General features: G+C 49.1%; 1 protein-coding gene across 1 annotated transcript in view; it reads left to right on the forward strand.

Moving 5' to 3' along the window:
• Positions 1-17,094: 17,094 nt before the first annotated feature.
• The window catches only part of ZBTB41 (zinc finger and BTB domain containing 41), a 28,091-nt gene continuing 23,785 nt past the window's right edge, over positions 17,095-21,400 (forward strand). Inside the window, exons 1-2 of the mRNA XM_066597195.1 lie at positions 17,095-19,157; positions 19,248-19,455. Coding sequence (XP_066453292.1) covers positions 17,414-19,157; positions 19,248-19,455 — 1,952 coding nt within the window. The 5' untranslated portion in view covers positions 17,095-17,413. The remainder of the gene's footprint in view (positions 19,158-19,247; positions 19,456-21,400) is intronic.

Genomic DNA, 21,400 nt, shown 5'->3' on the forward strand with positions numbered 1-21,400 from the left:
TTTATCCTCCTATGTTGTTGATCCAGAGGAAGGCAAAAACCCCAAGAGGCAGGAGCCAATTAGCCCATTTGGGGGAAAATTCCTTCCCGACTCCCTAATGGGAATCAGACAAATCCCTGGATCAACCCCTAATAGTTCCTACCTCCCTGTATACCCAGATGCGTGGGCTATGAATAGTTTGCAACTGGACAAGCCTTTAAATAACACTGCACCGTTCAGCAATATACAGCATTGTCTAGCTTTGTTTGGGCAAAGTATGACATTCCATGCACCTAGAGGCGTAACTTGAAGCTTCTGGGCCCCCATGCAAAACCTGTAACAGGGCCCCCAACTATAATGCTTTATTCATAGTACTGGGCTCCCTATATGGAGAAGAGAGGCCTTATGGGCCCCCTAAGGCTCTTGGGCCTGGTTGCAACCGTATACCCTGCATCCTCTATAGTTACACCCTTGCATGCACCATTGGCAGCATATGTGTGCATATTGTGGCTCTGTGTGGGCACTATAAAACTCAATTTGGATAAAGTATGAGACATTGGACACTGTTTAGCTCTTTTCAGCCAAAGTATTGCATTTTGTGAATATGGTTTGGTTTTGACTATGAGACCTAAGGCAATGCAATATGCATTATGTATCAAAGCAGAGCATGACACTAAATGGGTATATTATGACTATCTGTACAGAGTATGCAGTAAATGGTTGTGTTAGGGAAATTCAATGTTCCATCAATATGCTGTGAGGCTCCAAATCAAAGGGGGTTATGGCGGCCGCCGTGAGAAAGCAATGGACACAGACATCATGACCGTGTCTTAAAGCTATCTACCTTTATTACAAAACATCTTTCTTTATATAGTATTTTTAAAGGAGAGTGGTCTATTGTCAATAAGTGTACATTTCAGCCAGTCATATGTTTTACATAGATAGCAGTTAAACATTAAGGCATTGTCTTTACTGGACAGGATTGCACACTGACCTTTGAACAGTGTAACAGAAGATAAAGAAGAATGTGAGTTATATATACGTTTGCTAAGTACTATTCTCTATTTCTAATTCCTGTAACAATGCAATCTTGCAGTGCAAACAACACATGAATGTACAAACATATATCAAAGATGTTCATAGGAGGCAGAATGAAATATATATATATATATATATATATATATATATATATATATATATATATATATATATAAATATAAAATTTTTATGCTCATAGCCTTCACAGTTGTAATGTGGTACAGTATGGATACTGCATGGCTCTCTGAAGGCAATGTGTGTACTATTTCTCTGGTCATTTATCAGGTGTCCATAAAGCAATATGACTGTAAATGTATCAGGGAATTACCTGAAGAGGGGTTCAGGCCATGAGCATATACTCATTTCAACATGCATAAATATAGGAAAACACAAATTTACACACAGAGACACAGACATATACATATGCCCCAAATGTCCAGGATCCAGACGCTGCCTACTTGGGGGATTAAATTATGGATCTGAAAAGCCAATGATGTAGCAATTATCTCTAAACTAATAGCCCAACAATTACAATACCCCAAACATATATTACTGTAGTCATTAGTAGAAAGTCACAGAGGCAGAGCCTAATAGTCAACAACTTACAGAAAAGAATGTAATAATAATTCCTTTATATGATTAAAAACATATGGCTTTGTAGCCGTAGAGTGATTACTATGGCTGCCGGTCACGAGGTTATACAAAATCCTCTGTATAAGACCACAGCCTTAAGAACGAGGCAACCCAAACAATAATTAATCCCCTATTTGTAGGCAGATGGTAATTGCTTTTATTGCTCGGGGCACTGAGACGTGTGGTTGCCACAAGGTCACTTGTCATATGCGAATGTGTTCACATGTAGGGTTATAATGGATCACTCATTTCTCACTGACAGTGTATTGATAATTCACAGCGGAGCATAATCAAAAATGTGAACATGGGCCTATACCTACATGCAGATTTGAGCACCACCTTACATTGACAGTGTCCATAGCGGCATATTGCATACATACTGACCCTAGTCTAATGTTGATGCTGCACTACAAGACCCCACTTGAAGTCCTCCTATCCCACCAGGGTCTTTGTAGTGCAGCATCTACATTAGACTAGGGTCAGTATGTATGCAATATGTCTCTACGGACACTGTCAATGTGAGGTTGGTGCTCAAATCTGCATGTAGGTATAGGCCCATGTTCAAATTTTTGACAAGTGATTATGCACCGCTGTGAATTATCAATACACTGTGAGTGAGAAATGAGTGATCCATTATGAACCTATTGTAGAGGCCCAGAGTTAGTGGGTCACCTCCAGAATGTTCTATGTCTGTCTGGTGTCACTGTCTTGTCAGTGCTTTTGAATTATGTGTATTGGATGTTTGCAGGACAGAAAGGGTTAATGTCTGGTATGTTCTGTCTTGTCGGAAAATGTATCATTTGTGGTCACGTGATCGTGTTATATATATGTGTTTGCAAGAATGCAAGAAGGAAGTCTGATGTCAGTCTGAGTCGGTCAGGAGAGACTGTCAGTTCGGTCTGTGAGTGGAGAAAATGGAGGAGGCCGAGCAGTTGCCTAATGCTCAGCCTGGACCCATTCAACCAAGGGATCCTCGGTACTACTGCTGAGTGCTGAGAGAAAGAAACCGCTTCATTGCGAGAGGAGGAGGAAAGTGTGAGAGTTTTTCCAGTGGAGAAAGTGAGTACTGGGAGTGAAGGAACCTGCAGATAACTTGGACTGTGGATTGTACAAATACCCCGTGAGCTCCACAGAAGTATAATTCTTGTAAACTGGGATTTCTGCAACTGTTCTTGACTTTATTGAAACGTTTAAAGGGGTTGTCCCGCGGCAGCAAGTGGGTCTATACACTTCTGTATGGCCATATTAATGCACTTTGTAATGTACATTGTGCATTAATTATGAGCCATACAGAAGTTATAAAAAGTTTTATACTTACCTGCTCCGTTGCTGGCGTCCTCGTTCCCATGGAGCCGACTAATTTTCGCCCTCCGATGGCCAAATTAGCCGCGCTTGCGCAGTCCGGGTCTTCTGCAGTCTTCTATGGGGCCGCTCGTGTAGAATGCCGGCTCCGTGTAGCTCCGCCCCGTCACGTGCCGATTCCAGCCAATCAGGAGGCTGGAATCGGCAATGGACCGCACAGAAGCCCTGCGGTCCACGGAGACAGAGGATCCCGGCGGCCATCTTCAGCAGGTAAGTATGAAGACGCCGGACCGCCGGGATTCAGGTAAGCGCTGTGCGGGTTGTTTTTTTAACCCCTGCATCGGGGTTGTCTCGCGCCGAACGGGGGGGGGGGGGGTTTAAAAAAAAAAAAAAAACCGTTTCGGCGCGGGACAACCCCTTTAAGTAAATGGACAAGATCGAGCGTTCCGAGTTTTGTTCCAAAATATACTCTTCTGGTGGTGGACTATTTTATTCATCTGCAAAATTCATCCCTGGAGAAGGAACAGTGGCGTCACGAGTGACAACTGGATTATAGGTAACCCCCAGTTACTATCTCTGTGATCACCCTCAGCAGTAACATGGTCAGGTCCTGAGCTACTCTTAGGGAAGGAGATGGTACAGCCCCGCGACAAGGTCGTTCTCTACCCCGCTGTTTCCCCAGCTGTGGGCCTGCTCCTCGGACGCTGCACTACATGCGACCACATTTGCATATAACAAGTGACCTTGTGGAAACCATATGTCTCAGTCCCATGAGTAATAAAAGCAATTACCATCTGCCTAGAAATAGGGGATTATTTATTGCTTGGGTTGGCCTGTTTGTAAATTAGGCTGTGGTCTTAGGCCCAATGCACACGGGCGTATTTGCACTGCGGGATCTGGAGCGAGTGTTCGCCTCCAGATGCTGCAGCTAATACTGCCCATAGACATGCTTTGCAAAATGCTTTTCCATGCCCACTATCGGAAATCAACTGCGATTTTCCACTCACGAGGGGGAAAATCGCAGAATGTCCTATTCCTAGTGCGAGCTTTGCATGGATAGCTTCCATTGCAGTCAATAAAAGCCGTCCAACCAGTGGTGAGCCAGCCAGCACATCCACAGAGCAGAGAGAAGACAAAATGACAGGTACGCGGGGATCACTGCTAGGGCACAGGGTCTTATTCTGCTGCGAGATCTCACAGTCAGAATCCAACCCGGTCGTATGCATTCGGCCTTATACAGAAGATTTTTTATAACCTCGTGACCGGCAGCCATAGTAATCCCTATATGGCTACAAATCCATATGCTTTGCTCTGTTTTTAATCATTATATAATAAAGGAATTATTTTTACATTCTGTTCTGTGAGTAAATTAATACTATAACAGTTTATAACATAAGTACAGCACCAGAACCAAGCTCAGTAAATAACCACAGCACCAGAACCAGGCTAAGTACCTAAATACAGCCCCAGAACTAAGATCAATTAAGGAATTAATTGTAAATTCAAATTAGGCCCTGTTATTTAAAGGGAATCTTCAAATTATTACTCCCCCCCCCCCCAATAATAAATAGCTCTACTGTCCCTTTGTAGCAATAAATACCCATAATGCCCCTTTGTAGTAAATAAAGAGCCATATTGCCCCTCTGTAATAATAAATAGCTGTACTGTCCCTTTGTAGTAATAAATAGCAGTACTTCCTCCCTATAGAAATATACAGCCACAATGTGCCACTGTAGGAATATATAGCCAATTTGTCCCCAGTATGTATATAGCTATAGAGTCCACCAATAGAAATATTCGTTGTAAAAAAAAAACCAAGCACCTAGGAGTTGTTGGAATCAAATAAAACTTAAAGGGGTTGTCCCGCGCCGAAACGTTTTTTGGTTTTTTTTCAACAGCCCCCCCGTTCGGCGCGAGACAACCCCGATGCAGGGGTTAAACAAGAACACCGGACAGCGCTTACCTGAATCCCCGCGCTCCGGTGACTTCTTACTTACCTGCTGAAGATGGCCGCCGGGATCTTCTCTCTCGGTGAACCGCAGGGCTTCTGTGCGGTCCATTGCCGATTCCAGCCTCCTGATTGGCTGGAATCGGCACCTGACGGGGCGGAGCTACACGGAGCCCCATTGAGAAAAGAAGAAGACCCGGACTGCGCAAGCACGTCTAATTTGGCCATTAGACGCTGAAAATTAGACGGGCTCCATGGAAACGAGGACGCCAGCAACGGAACAGGTAAGTGAAAAAAATTCTTATACCTTCTGTATGGCTCATAATTAATGCACAATGTACATTACAAAGTGCATTAATATGGCCATACAGAAGTGTATAACCCCACTTGCTGCCGCGAGACAACCCCTTTAATATATGTGATTTTAGGGTTGATATAAGTAAGTGATTACTATTAGAGATGAGCGAGCACCAAAATGCTCGGGTGCTCGTTACTCGGGACGAAAATTTCGCGATGCTCGAGGGTTCGAGCGAGGGTTCGAACGAACCCCATTGAAGTCAATGGGCGATCCGAGCATTTTTGTATATTGCCGATGCTCGCTAAGGTTTTCATTTGTGAAAATCTGGGCAATTCAAGAAAGTGATGGGAACGACACAGCAACGGATAAGGCAGGCGAGGGGCTACATGTTGGGCTGCATCTCAAGTTCCCAGGTCCCACTATTAAGCCACAATAGCGGCAAGAGTGGGCCCCCCCCCAACAACTTTTACTTCTGAAAAGCCCTCATTAGCAATGCATACCTTAGCTAAGCACCACACTACCTCCAACAAATCACAATCACTGCCTGCATGACACTCCGCTGCCACTTCTCCTGGGTTACATGCTGCCCAAACCCCCCCCCCCTGCACGACCCAGTGTCCACAGCGCACACCAAATTGTCCCTGCGCAGCCTTCAGCTGCCCTCATGCCACAACACACTCATGTCTATTTATAAGTGCGTCTGCCATGAGGAGGAACCGCAGGCACACACTGCAGAGGGCTGGCACGGCTAGGCAGCGACCCTCTTTAAAAGGGGCAGGACGATAGCCCACAATGCTGTACAGAAGCAGTGAGAAATATAATCCTGTGCCACCGCCATCAGGAGCTGCACACGTGGGCATAGCAATGGGGAACCTATGTGCCACACACTATTCATTCTGTCAAGGTGTCTGCATGCCCCAGTCAGACCGTGGTTTTTTATAAATAGTCACAGGCAGGTACAACTCCGCAATGGGAATTCCGTGTGCACCCACAGCATGGGTGGCTCCCTGGAACCCACCGTCTGTACAAAAATGTATCCCATTGCAGTGCCCTGGACAGCAGAGCTAACGTCAGATTAAATGCAGGTGGGCTTCGGCCCACACTGCATGCCCCAACCTGACCGGGGTTTTTAATTCATAGACACAGGCAGGTACAACTCCCTATTGTGAAGTCTCTGTGGACCGACAGCATGGGTGGGTGCCAGGAAGCCACCGGCGGCACATAAATATATCCCATTGCATTGCCCATCACAGCTGAGGTAATGTCATGTTTAATGCAGGTGGGCTTCGGCCCACACTGCATGCCCCAGTAAGACTGGGGTTCTTTAGAAGTGGACACATGTAGTTACAACTCCGTGTGGACCGACAGCATGGGTGGCTCCCTGGAACCCACCGGCGGTACATAAATATATCCCATTGCAGTGCCCATCACAGCTGAGGTAACGTCAGCTTTAATGCAGGTGGGCAAAAAATTAATTGGATTACACTGTAGGCGAGGGCCCCAAAAAATTGGTGTACCAACAGTACTAATGTACCTCAGAAAAATTGCCCATGCCCAACCAAGAGGGCAGGTGAAACCCATTAATCGCTTTGGTTAATGTGGCTTAATTTGTAACTAGGCCTGGAGGCAGCCCAGTTAAAATAAAAATTGGTTCAGGTGCAAGTTTCAATGCTTTAATGAGCATTGAAATGTATAAAAATTGTTTACAAAAATTATATGACTGAGCCTTGTGGGCCTAAGAAAAATTGCCCATTCGGCGTGATTACGTGAGGTTTCAGGAGGAGGAGCAGGAGGAGGAGGAGAAATATTATACGCAGATTGATAAGGCAAAAAGGTCCCCGTTTTGGATGGTGATAGAGAACGATGCTTCCATCCGCGGGTGCAGCCTACCTATTGCTTAGGTATCGCTGCTGTCCGCTGGTGGAGAAGAGAAGTCTGGGGAAATCCAGGCTTTGTTCATCTTGATGAGTGTAAGCCTGTCGGCACTGTCGGTTGACAGGCGGGTACGCTTATCTGTGATGATTCCCCCAGCCGCACTAAACACCCTCTCTGACAAGACGCTAGCCGCAGGACAAGCAAGCACCTCCAGGGCATACAGCGCGAGTTCAGGCCACGTGTCCAGCTTCGACACCCAGTAGTTGTAGGGGGCAGAGGCGTCACGGAGGACGGTCGTGCGATCGGCTACGTACTCCCTCACCATCCTTTTACAGTGCTCCCGCCGACTCAGCCTTGACTGGGGAGCGGTGACACAGTCTTGCTGGGGAGCCAGAAAGCTGTCAAAGGCCTTAGAGAGTGTTCCCCTGCCTGTGCTGTACATGCTGCCTGATCTCCGCGCCTCCCCTGCTACCTGGCCCTCGGAATTGCGCCTTCTGCCACTAGCGCTGTCGTATGGGAATTTTACCAACAGCTTGTCCGCCAGGGTCCTGTGGTATAGCATCACTCTCGAACCCCTTTCCTCTTCGGGTATGAGAGTGGAAAGGTTCTCCTTATACCGTGGGTCGAGCAGTGTGTACACCCAGTAATCCGTAGTGGCCAGAATGCGTGTAACGCGAGGGTCACGAGAAAGGCATCCTAACATGAAGTCCACCATGTGTGCCAGGGTACCTGTACGCAACACATGGCTGTCCTCACTAGGAAGATCACTTTCAGGATCCTCCTCCTCCGGCCATACACGCTGAAAGGATGACAGTCAAGCAGCATGGGTACCCTCAGCAGTGGGTCAAGCTGTCTCTTCCCCCTCCTCCTCATCCTCCTCATGCTCCTCCTCCTCCTCCTCAACGCGTTGAGATATAGACAGGAGGGTGCTCTGACTATCCAGCGACATACTGTCTTCCCCCGGCTCTGTTTCCGAGCGCAAAGCGTCTGCCTTTATGCTTTGCAGGGAACTTCTCAAGAGGCATAGCAGAGGAATGGTGACGCTAATGATTACAGGCCCATTCTTCTGTAAAGAATTGAGGAGGCTGACTCCCACTACGCCGCCCATGTTGGAGTTGGTATTCCACTATAGCTCTACGCTGCTCATAGAGCCTGGCCAACATGTGGAGCGTAGAGTTCCACCGTGTGGGCACGTCGCACAGCAGTCGGTGCACTGGCAGATTAAACCGATGTTGCAGGGTGCGCAGGGTGGCAGCGTCCGTGTGGGACTTGCGGAAATGTGCGCAGAGCCGGCGCACCTTTCCGAGCAGGTCTGACAAGCGTGGGTAGCTTTTCAGAAAGCGCTGAACCACCAAATTAAAGACGTGGGCCAGGCATGGCACGTGCGTGAGGCTGCCGAGCTGCAGAGCCGCCACCAGGTTACGGCCGTTGTCACACAGGACCATGCCCGGTTGGAGGCTCAGCGGCGCAAGCCAGCGGTCGGTCTGCTCTGTCAGACCCTGCAGCAGTTCGTGGGCCATGTGCCTCTTATCTCCTAAGCTGAGTAGTTTCAGCACGGCCTGCTGACGCTTGCCCACCGCTGTGCTGCCACGCCGCGCGACACCGACTGCTGCCGACGTGCTGCTGCTGACACATCTTGATTGCGAGACAGAGGTTGCGGAGGAGCAGGAGGGTGGTTTAGTGGAGGAAGCATACACCGCCGCAGATACCACCACCGAGCTGGGGCCCGCAATTCTGGGGGTGGGTAGGACGTGAGCGGTCCCAGGCTCTGACTCTGTCCCAGCCTCCACTAAATTCACCCAATGTGCCGTCAGGGAGATATAGTGGCCCTGCCCGCCTGTGCTTGTCCACGTGTCCGTTGTTAAGTGGACCTTGGCAGTAACCGCGTTGGTGAGGGCGCGTACAATGTTGCAGGAGACGTGGTCATGCAGGGCTGGGACGGCACATCGGGAAAAGTAGTGGCGACTGGAAACTGAGTAGCGTGGGGCCGCCGCTGCCATCATACCTTTGAAAGCCTCCGTTTCCACAACCCTATACGGCAGTATCTCCAGGCTGATCAATTTGGCTATGTGCACGTTTAACGCTTGAGCGTGCGGGTGCGTGGCGGTGTACTTGCGCTTGCGCTCCAACACTTGCGCTAGCGATGGCTGGACGGTGCGCTGACACACATTGGTGGATGGGGCCGAGGACAGCGGAGGTGAGGGTGTGGGTGCAGGCCAGGAGACGGTAGTGCCTGTGTCCTGAGAGGGGGGTTGGATCTCAGTGGCAGGTTGGGGCACAGGGGGAGAGGCAGCGGTGCAAACCGGAGGCGGTGAACGGCCTTCGTCCCACCTTGTGGGGTGCTTGGCCATCATATGTCTGCGCATGCTGGTGGTGGTGAGGCTGGTGGTGGTGGCTCACCGGCTGATCTTGGTGTGACAAAGGTTGCACACCACTGTTCGTCGGTCGTCTGCACTCTCAGTGAAAAACTGCCAGACCTTTGAGCACCTCGGCCTCTGCAGGGTGGCATGGCGCGAGGGGGCGCTTTGGGAAACAGTTGGTGGATTATTCAGTCTGGCCCTGCCTCTACCCCTGGCCACCGCACTGCCTCTTCCAACCTGCCCTGCTGCTGTCCTTGCCTCCCCCTCTGAAGACCTGTCCTCAGTAGGCGTAGCAAACCAGGTGGGGTCAGTCACCTCATTGTCCTGCTGCTCTTCCTCTGAATCCTCTGTGCGCTCCTCCCTCGGACTTACTGCCCTTACTACTACCTCACTGATAGACAACTGTGTCTCATCGTCATCGTCCTCCTCACCCACTGAAAGCTCTTGAGACAGTTGCCGGAAGTCCCCAGCCTCATCCCCCGGACCCCGGGAACTTTCCAAAGGTTGGGCATCGGTCACGACAAACTCCTCCAGTGGGAGAGGATTCGGAACCATTGCTGCCCATTCTGGGCAGGGGCCCGAGAACAGTTCCTGGGAGTCTGCCTGCTCCTCAGAATGTGTCATTGTAATGGAGTGAGGAGGCTGGGAGGAAGGAGGAGCAGCCGCCAGAGGATTCAGAGTTGCAGCAGTGGACGGCGCAGAAGTCTGGGTGGTCGATAGATTGCTGGATGCACTTTCTGCCATCCACGACAGGACCTGCTCACACTGCTCATTTTCTAATATAGGTCTACCGCGTGGACCTATTAATTGTGAGATGAATGTGGGGACGCCAGAAACGTGCCTCTCTCCTAATCCCGCAGCAGTCGGCTGCGATACACCTGGATCAGGAGCTCGGCCTGTGCCCACACCCTGACTTGGGCCTCCGCGTCCTCGGCCGCGTCCACGTCCTCTAGGCCTACCCCTACCCCTCAGCATGGTGTATTACCGGTAGTGCAGAAACAGAACGCTGTAATTAAATGTGCCGCTTATTGGCCTGTGGTTGGAGGCTGACTTCGCTTACGGAACGCACAGCAGAGCCAGGAAAGAATTTTGCGCAAGCCTGCTGTAACACTTAGCTGGCTGCGTATGAATTAGGACAACTACCCCCAGCAGAGACCCAGTACACTGAGGACGGTCACAGGCAGCCCAAATAGATTTGTTTTCCCAAATGTTTTTGGAAAGGCTCACTGCCTATATACACTAAATATGTCTTCTGTCCCTGCCTCACCACTACTGGCCCTGGACAATGTAAAATTACTGCAGACTGTTTCACTGTGGACCGGAATACAGCGGTGATGTAACAGGCAACACAGAGCCAGGAAAGAATTTTGCGCAAGCCTGCTGTAACACTTAGCTGGCTGCGTATGAATTAGGACAACTACCCCCAGCAGAGACCCAGTACACTGACGACGGTCACAGGCAGCCCAAATAGATTTTTTCCCCAAAATGTTTTTGGAAAGGCCCACTGCCTATATACACTAAATATGTCTTCTGTCCCTGCCTCACCACTACTGGCCCTGGACAATGTAAAATTACTGCAGACTGTTTCACTGTGGACAGGAATACAGCGGTGATGTAACAGGCAACACAGAGCCAGGAAAGAATTTTGCGCAAGCCTGCTGTAACACTTAGCTGGCTGCGTATGAATTAGGACAACTACCCCCAGCAGAGACCCAGTACACTGAGGACGGTCACAGGCAGCCCAAATAGATTTTTTTTCCCAAATGTTTTTGGAAAGGCCCACTGCCTATATACACTAAATGTTTTCTGTCCCTGCCTCACCACTACTGGCCCTGGACAATGTAAAATTACTGCAGGACGCAATGCTTTGCACAGCCGATATACAAAAAAAAAAAATGTGCAACACTGCAAAAAGCAGCCTCCACACTACTGCACACGGTTAGATGTGGCCCTAAGAAGGACCGTTGGGGTTCTTGAAGCCTAAAATAACTCCTAACACTCTCCCTATAGCAACTCCAGCAAGACAGCACTTTCCCTGAACTATGTCAGAATGCATCTGTGGCGAGCCGCGGGAGGGGCCGATTTATATACTCCGGTGACACCTGATCTCGCCAGCCACTCACTGCAGGGGGGTGGTATAGGGCTTGAACGTCGCAGGGGGAAGTTGTAATGCCTTCCCTGTCTTTCTATTGGCCAGAAAAGCGCGCTAACGTCTCAGAGATGAAAGTGAAAGTAACTTGAACATCGCGTGGTGCTCGCTTCGAATAACGAGCATCTCGAACACACTAATACTCGAACGAGCACATTCGCTCATCTCTAATTACTATATCAGAGCAAAAGGATAATTTATTACAGCCAAATCGAGGGGCGATTACTCCCTACTAGAGATGAGCGAGCATACTCACTAAGGGCAATTGCTCGAGCGAGCATTGCCCTTAGCGAGTACCTGCCAGCTCGAGAGAAAAGGTTCGGCTGCCGGCGCGCGTGACAGGTGAGTTGCGGCAGTGAGCAGGGAGAGCCGGGGTGGTGGGGGGGGGGGGGAGGGAGAGAGATCTCCCCTCCGTCCCTCCCAGCTCTCCCCCGCCGCTCCCTGCCCGGCCGTCAGCAGCCGAACCTTTTCTCTCGAGCGGGCAGGTACTCGCTAAGGGCGATGCTCGCTCATCACTACTCCCTACTGATCCTCCTTGACCTCTCCGCATTTGACACTCTTGACCACAAACACCTCCTCAGTATGCTTCGCTCCATCGGCCTAAAGGACACTGCTTTCTCCTGGTCCTCCTCCTACATATCTGACTGCTCTTTCAGCGTCTCCTTTGCTGGCTCTACCTCCCCTCCTCTTCCCTTTGCTGTTGGGGTCCCCCAGCGCTCGGTCCTCGGCCCCCTCCTTTTCTCTATCTACACAGCCCCTATTGGACAAACCATCAGGAGATTTGGTCTCCAATACCAGCTGTATGCTGACGACACCCAGCTATACACCTCTTCTCGTGAGATCTCTGCACCTTTCCTCCAAAACATCACCAACTGTCTGTCCGCTGTCTATAACACTATGTTCTCTTTCTACCTAAAACTAAACCTCTCTAGAACTGACTTACTGGTGTTTCCACCCTCAACTAACCGACCTCATTCTGACATCTCCATCTCAGTGTGTGGCACCACCATAACTCCTAGACAACATGCCCACTGTCTTGGGGTCATATTCGATTCTGATCTCCCTACATCCAATCTCTTGCCCGAACATGACAGCTGCACCTCAAGAACATCGCAAGAATCCGCTCTTATCTCACCGTGGACACGCTAAAAACGCTTAATGTTGCCCTCATCCACTCTCAGCTCGATTATTGCATCTCGTTGCTGATCGGCCTCCCCTGCACCAGACTCTACCCCCTCCAATTCATCCTGAATGCGGCAGCCAGGCTCATCTTCCTGTCCAGCCGCTACTCGGACGCCTCTGCTCTGTGCCAGTCACTGCACTGGCTGCCCAGAATTCAATTTAAACTCACTACCTTCATCCACACAGCCCTTCACAGCGCAGCGCCCTCCTATATTGCCTCCCTCATCTCAATCCATCACCCAGCCCGGGCTCTTCGCTCTGCTAACAAAACTAGACTGCGTGCCCCTCTAACTCGACCTTCTTATTCCCGCCTCCAAGACTTCTCCAGAGCAGCACTGGAATGCACTACCAATGGCTACCTGGATAATCCAGGACTCACAGAACTTCAGGCGTGCTCTAAAAACGCACCTCTTCAGGGAGGCATACCGCATTCCCTAAACAAACTCCTCTGTATGTCACCTGATAACATGCTCCCTGACCTATTGACTGCAATCTCTGCTAGTCATCATAAACTGCTCCTGCAGTCATAACGATTTTGCCGTCACATGGCTAAATGTCTGACCATTGTCTATGTATATAGCATCCCTCACTGTCCACCTCGCCATACTGTGCACACTGCCAGCCCTTTTACCTTCTCTATCACCCCATTACTTGTAGTATGTAAGCTTGTTGGAGCAGGACCCTCACCCCTACTGTTTCCATCAACTGATTACTATGTAACCGTGGTTCTGTAATGTTTGTATTGTCTTTCTGTATTCCCCCTGTCTATGTAAGCACTGCGGAATATGTTGGCGCTATACAAATAAAGATTATTATTTATTGTGAAAAACTGAACACTTGAAGGGAGGCTCTAGGACCCTGGTGGGCCACCTCTAGCTTGGATGTAAGATGTGATATAGGCGGGGATGGAGGCACACAGGTTCCGTATGGTACCCTTTGGCATATCAATCCACATTTGCTATAACTGAGCCTCTAGATCATGCAAACTTGAAGGTGGTTGAAGTTGGCATCTGAGCTGAATGTTCCATTGGTGATAAACGTGGCGGTCGAGCAGGTCATGGAATTAAGACAGTGTTACTGAGGCATTCCTGTTACACCCTTGTGTGTGCGGCCGAGCATTATTCTACTGGGAAATGCCTCTTAGAAGCCGCCATAAGAGGTATACATGTGGCTGCAGGATGTCCTGAACATATCGCTGAGCTGTCATTGTCCCTCGCACCTCTATTATGGGTGACTCACTATCATTTGCGATGGCCCTCCAGACCATCACAGCAGCAAGCAATGGGGGCAGTGTGCCACTCCACAGCAAAGGGGGGTGAATTGCGGCAGTCACCCCTAGGTCTTCAGACATGAACATGGCCATCATCAGTGCCTAAACTAAACATGGATTAATCGCTGAAGCAACCCAATTCCACTTCATAGCAGTCCAGTTTAATTGTTTGACACCACTGCAAATGGAGGCGACACTGGGTGACTGTCAAAGGCAGTACCCATAATGGGTGTCGCAAGACCAAATGTCCTTCAGCCAAGGGCTTGGAAATGGTTCTGACAGACACAGGGGCCTATAGCGATGGTGTCACCTGTCTCTGGATGGTGGACAACAAAACACTTAGAGCTGCTCATGCATGTTGGACAATCAGACAATCCTCTCTACTGGTAGTCTGTTGAGGACATCCTGAGCCGGTTGTCTTGTGTGCCCTCAGACATCCACTGGTCCCAACACCTCCTAACATTCTGGTCAGAATTGCCCAGGTGGCAGGCAATTTGTTGATACGATCATCCAGATCACACATTCCAATAATGCGCCCCCTCTCAAAATCTCTTTGACTGCGTCATGGAGGCATACCTAGTGGTTAACAAGCTCTACACAATCAGAAGAGGTCATTACACACAAGGAGCCTCCGAGACCCTTTTTATAGGTCAAGGGGAGAACCACTTTTACAGCCTCAGGTGGCAAGACCATTCATCTAATCTTGCCACAACTTTATTCATTTGCATGTATGCCTGAGATGTAACTGCATGCCGAGTTTTGCAGCAAAACGACAATTCCTTCTAGGTGCTTGATTTTTTTTGACAAAATGTATATACACTGATTTGCCAAGCCAGTAAATTCACCTCCATAGTATTGTGTAGATGCCCCTAGCTCTGCAAAAACATCTAAGGGCTCCTTTGCATGAGCATATGTGCATTTCTGTGTACCTGAGCGCTTTGTGGAATGAACAATTCTTTTTACTGTACTTTTTTGCCCACAGGAAACGTTCATTTAAATGTGTCAAACAAAGGCGCACCACCTAAAATGGCTACTTCATCTGATGAGTTCCAGATGTGTTCCTTTTCCAGCAGAATTACGCAGAGTATTTTGCATCTCTTTGCGTATTGTTTGCAAAATACAGAAATGTGAACAAACTCATTTAAATCAATGGGTACTATTCTCTCCGCATGGCATGTGTAAATATTACGTGCACAAATATGCCCTGTAGAGGAGCCCTCATTTAGACATGAAAGACCTCTTAATGTGTCCTGTGGTATCTACACTAATACATTACCAGCAGTAATTCACGGAACTTAGCCCCACCCCTGTCCCGCCTCTCCCCATTGCAAATAGTGCAGAGGAGGCAGAGAGGGGTCGGGAGCTCGGTGCACTGCTCCCGACTCTTCCAGCCTCCTCCCCCTGCAGAGACAGACGCCGTATATCGGCCGGCGTGAAAACCCAGCCGATATATGGTCGTCTGAATGCACCCTTAGGCTGGTTTCACGCAGCCGAGAATCTCACGTGAGTTGGGTGCGTTGCGACTCACAAAACTCGTGCAAATATGAACTCCATTCTTTTGAATGGAGTCATATACATGAGTGATGCTTTCCCTCGCTGCATAACGAATATCGCTTCATGTCCTCTCTTTTCACCAGTCACTGCACTGGCTGCTCGTCAAATACAGAATCCAATTCAAACTCACCACCCTCATGCACAAAGCCCTCCACATCACCGCGCCGCCCTACATTGCCTCCCTTATCTCAATCCACCACCCAGGCTGCGCCCTCCTCTCCGCTAATGAAATTAGACTGCGCGCCCCTTTAACCCGAACCTCTCATTCCCGTCTCCAAGACTTCTCCAGAGCAGCTCCGGTCCTTTGGAACGCGCTACCCAAAACTATCCGGGCAATCACCGATACACACAACCTCAGGTGTGCTCTAAAAACGCACCTCTTCAGGGAGGCATACCGCATTCCCTAAACCAAACCCCTCGGTACTCCGCCTGATAACATGCTCCCTGACTTACTGACTGCAATTCCTGCTAGCCATTATCAACCGCCCCCTGCAGTCATACTGATACAGCCACTATACGGTTTATGTTCGACCATCTGAACCCGCCCGCGGACACTGCTTACACGTCTGGGTCTTTTACGTGCCCATCCCGGTCTTCTATTTTCTTCACTGCGGATGTGTGCAGAAGCGCCGGCTGGCGTGCTGCCGCTCGTGCACAGTGGGGTGTTTCTTTTTAAACTCCTGCTTTCCTGCAGCCTGTCCGCAATTCAATCGCGGATGGGACACAAATCGGACAGCTTTGATTGACTTCAAAGGAAGCCGTCTGTGTGCGATGCGCACTAAAATGGAGCATGCCGCGATTTGTTCTCCGGACCAAAAGGTCTGCAACTCAAACCCGCATGCTTTATTTTAGCTGCAGACGCCCATGTTTCTCTATGGTGGGTTCATACTGCGGACCGTTTCCGCAATTCAAGTCCGCCCGTGGACATTGGGCCTTAGGTGCAAAATACGTAGAGCTGAAACCCCATTGCTTTGCAGTGGAGTAATCAGCAGGTCCTATTACAGACCAAAATAACCCATTAAAGTCAATAGGGTTGCCTAGATATGCGCGATACAAACGTATTTACACGTGAAATTAACGGGGCCGTCTTGTCTTTATTTACGCGTGTGAAAAACAAAATACGCGAGCAAAGATACGCACGGTTTCAGTCCGCGATAATGCTGTTCATCTCACAGATCGAAACTGAATACGCCGGTGCGAATGAGACCTAACGGAAAACTTTCCGTTAAACCTAACCCCACAAAGGCAAAGCTACCAAAATACTGCCCCCTGCAGGCAGAGCTGAGCCTAATATCCAGCACTATCACGCATCCTTGCTGCTTCCCTCCTACAGCCGCCATTGCAGAGACCCTCCCCGTCGGTTATCTAGACAGAACAGTCCCAGAACGAGAAGGTTTTATTCGTGTTTTACAATTTCCGCCCGGCAGCCATTTTGGCGAAGACATTTGCCCAGTGTGGAGAAGAGGGCTCCGGCAATATGGCGGCCGCTGAGCGGAAGTGACGTTCCCGGAAGTGTTTCTTCTGCATGCTGCGGGTCTGTGCGGCTGGGACGGCGCGGTGCAAATAGGAGGTGTGGGGGCTGTATCACTAGGGCTATCCGGGTTATGGGGGAGCCGCTATGGCGTCCTGAGCAGTGGAGCTGACATAGTCATTGGGTGCCATGTTATGGGGCACCTGTGATGGCTTCTACCTGGCTTATTACATCTCCCATCCTGTCTATATAGCAGATATACGATGTTCTGATTACAATATGAAACATTTGATAGGATTTTAGATGCATCTTTTAACCATTTGCAGGAAGTCATTTTTTTGATCATTTGTTACAATGAAGAAAAGGAGAAAATTGGGTCCGAAAAGCCTTCCGCCGCCAAAAACCAACAAGAAGGAGGCGGATGATGACGTCACTGGTGTCCTGGACACTCCTAATACCGTTGATCTTCACCCCCCCGATCAGGGCGATCCTAATAATGTTGGCGCTGATCTTCACCCCCCCGATCAGAGGAAAGTCCTGAGCTCTCGTCACTACAACGAAAATCTCTTGAAGTATCTGAATGATGACCGCCAGCGGCCGGGCTCGTTCTGCGACCTCGTGGTGGTGGTGGAAGGGAAGGAGTTCCGGGCGCACAAGGTGGTGGTGGCGGTGGGGAGCAGTTATTTCTACGCCTCTTTGATTAAGAACCCCGACGCGGAGGTGGTGATGTTGGAGCACGTCAGTAGTGCCGTTTTCCAACATTTGCTTAATTTTTTGTACACGTCAGAGTTTTTCGTTTCTGAGAAGGAGATAAACATAGTCTTGGAAGCCGCAAAGTTTCTTGATATCATAGACGCTGTTAACCTGTTAGGTCCTGAGGATGAACGTATAGCCATTAAGCCGTTGACTCCCGAAGTTGAGCGCTCCTCTCCGGTTAAGCCGTTGACTCCCGAAGATGAGCGCTCCTCTCCGGTTAAGCCGTTGACTCCCGAAGATGAGCGCTCCTCTCCGGTTAAGCCGTTGACTCCCGAAGATGAGCGCTCCTCTCCGGTTAGGCTGTTGACTCCCGAGGTTGAGCACTCATCCCCGGTTAGGCTGTTGACTCCCGAGGTTGAGCGCTCATCTCTGGTTAGGCCGTTGACTTCTGAAGATGACCACTCGTCTCCGGTTAAGCTGTTGACTCCTGAGCATGAACGTATATCTCCAGGTAAACTGTTGACTCCTGAGGATGAATGCTCCTCTTCGGTTAAGCCTTTATCTCCTGACGATGAACACTCATCTCTGGTTAAATCACTGGCTCCCGAAGATGAACTCTCCTCTCTGGTTAAGCCATTGGCTCCTGAGGATGAACCCACTCTTCCGGTTAAGCCTTTATCTCCCGACAGTGAACACTCACCTCCGGTTAAGCCGTTGGCTCCCGAGGATGAACGGTCTCCGGTTAAGCCATTGGCTGCCAACGATGAATGCTCCTCTTCGGTTAAGCCTTTATCTCCTGACAATGAACACTCCTCTCCGGTTAAGCCGTTGGCTCCTGAGGATGAACGTTTATCTCCGGTTAAAAATACGTCTCATCCAGAAGTAACGCAAGAGCCGGCTAAACTGGAAAATAAGCATAAGTGTCCTCTGTGCGATCGGACCTTCCGTTATAGGAAAACGCTAGAGAATCACATGGACAGAGCCCATCCATGGCTGAAAGCAGGTTCTAAGGATCCTGACTCTTCCACCAGGAAGTCGGCTCGGAAGAGAAAGTGTCCGGCAAAGTTTGGAGAACAAGATGATGTAGAAAGTGACAGTTCCATAAGTACTGCATCTTACAAGATCATTCAAGTTGCATCTTATTCTGAAGACAGTAACGCAATGAATGATGAGGTCGAAGAAGTGGAGGAAGGGGATACGTCTGTGCAAGAAGAGAATGACGAGGAGGTATCTGAAGTTCATCCTGAAGAACCAGGTGAGGATCTGGTGAAACCTGAAGAAAAGACTGACAACCGCTCTTCTCTTGGAGACTTCCCTGAAGGACTCGCCCCTATTCTGTCAGAGATACGCTGCAAGAAGATTTTGAAGTGCCCATTGTGTGATAAAAGTTTTGATCGAATTGGTATGTATTTGTGTTATTTGTTAGGAGTGATGTGGCTATACGGATGACGGCAGAGCGTAGGGATCGGCTGACGTGTCCTTTATTTCCCAGGTAAATACGTAAGTCATACCCGCGTCCACACGGGAGAAAAGCCATTTGAGTGTGATATCTGCTATGTGAGATGCTCCACCAAATCCAACTTGACCGTACACCGCAAGAAGCACAGCAACGAGGCTGACCTGCCCAAGAAGGAGCACAAGTGTCCATTTTGTAACAGGCTCCATGCAAGTAGGAAGACCCTTGTGAAACATGTGAAGAGGTGAGGTATAGGCCTAATTAGTTGGCGAACTCATGATTTTCTATGAGATGTTAGAACAAAAGTTTAGTGTAAGAGTTTTTTACTTTGAAGAGGGGTTTTTACCAGGGTCACAAATTATACCCCATCCAAAGGCTTGGGAATAACTTGCTGCTCACGGGGGGCTCGCCACCAAGATCCCTGCTAGTCTTGAAAACAGGGGTCCCATTTCTCCTATCTGCACTTGCTGCACAACCCCCACAATGAGGAGGAGACTAAATGGGGCATTGGTCGCACGATCGCTCTGACGCTTCATTCGCTATCATTGGGACTGTGGAGAGAACAGAGTGGCAAGTGTTTAGGTATTTCTTGTGGATAGGGGGATAACTTACGATCCCGGTACAACCCCTTTTAAAGAACTATTGCCATCTCAGACATTATGGCATTTAAGGTGTTAACAGTTCCGATGAGCGGCTGGGCTTGTAGGAACTGCTGCTGTCGGCTGTAAGAGCAGCTGTCACCCGACATTGTATGGAAGGGGATCCACCCGCGATCCCCACTATACAACCGCTTGTTCGGGCATACGAACAAATGTACTTGCAAACCGGCTCCTGGAACGGAACCTGTTCGTAAGTAGGGGAGTATCTGTAATAAGTATTCTTGAGGAGGGGAAGCGCCGCTATTTTGGAAAAACCTCTCTGGGCAGGTAGCTAGCTTCCTTCCAACTTAGTGAAATACCAATCCAATAATTCTTCAACCAGAAATCGCAGGATCAGAAGGGGTTAAAAATGGTTTAGTGAAAGGATAAAAAATAGCATCGCGTTTTGGGAATTAGAGCCCCCTTCCTCAATAATACTTTTAATACAAGTATCTTAAATGTGGCACTCGTACCTGAAGGAGAGCCGCCCGCTCCTCCCAGTCAAGTACTAAAAGTAGTACTTCTACATCAATGAAGTATCTGATATACAAGGGTAGTACTAATGTAAGGCACTTGACTGGAGGGGGGCCTGATCCTTCAGGACAGAGGGCCACATTTGAGATACTTAATAAAAGTTTCACTTAAAGGGGTTTTCCATGAAAATACTATCATCCAAATAAGTCAATAGTTGATCGCTTGGGACCCCGACCGATCAGCTGTGCAGACGCAAGCTGTTGGTGCAGAGGCTTCTCTGACCTCTGTGTATTTAGAGTGAACCTCCGTCTAGTGGCCGGCACTTGTAACTGCAGGCACGGGTCTCATTGAAATCAACGCAAACTGTGCCTGCAGTTATAAGCACAGGCTACTACATGGGATGGGAGGCTTCTGCTCCGCCCTCTGTGTTGTTGCGGCGCTGATAGCATGCACCCACACAGTGGCACCTGAGTGGCGGACCCCGACCGATCAACTATTGATGACCTTTCCGGATGATAGGTCATCAATAGTATTTCAATGGAAAACCCCTCTTAAGTATTTCTGAGGAATGGGACTCTAGTTCCCAAATTGCGTTGCTGTTTATTATCCTGAAGTAAATAATTTTTGACCCCTCTGGATCCTGGGCCTTATGGTTGAATGAAGAATTTTTGGATTGGTATTTCACTAATTTGGAAGCAAGCTGCCTACCTGCCCAGGACTTCACTGACAGCTACTGTTAGTGTCATCACTAACACATAACCACAGCAGGTGAGCTTATATCACTATTTTATATCTGGACATACTTGCCCCCTTGCGGCACTATTTTAACTCCTTTTCTATGTCAGCCACATTCTTGTAACCCTTTCAGTTCATTGCGAATCTGTGCTGAGGTCTGTATCCTGCAGTTCTTTCACGCACATGAATTGCAAATCCGCAAATGACAAAGAGTGACATGTGACTTTTTGCTGCAGATTCCGGGATGTTTCTGTGCTGAATCCTCGTTGGGAATTCTGCACCAGAATTTGCACATTGTAAAGGGCTAAATCCCTATGCAGATCCGCGGCCCTACATCTGCCT

Source organism: Eleutherodactylus coqui, chromosome 3 (assembly GCF_035609145.1).
Source record: "Eleutherodactylus coqui strain aEleCoq1 chromosome 3, aEleCoq1.hap1, whole genome shotgun sequence".
Classification (NCBI taxonomy): domain Eukaryota; kingdom Metazoa; phylum Chordata; class Amphibia; order Anura; family Eleutherodactylidae; genus Eleutherodactylus; species Eleutherodactylus coqui.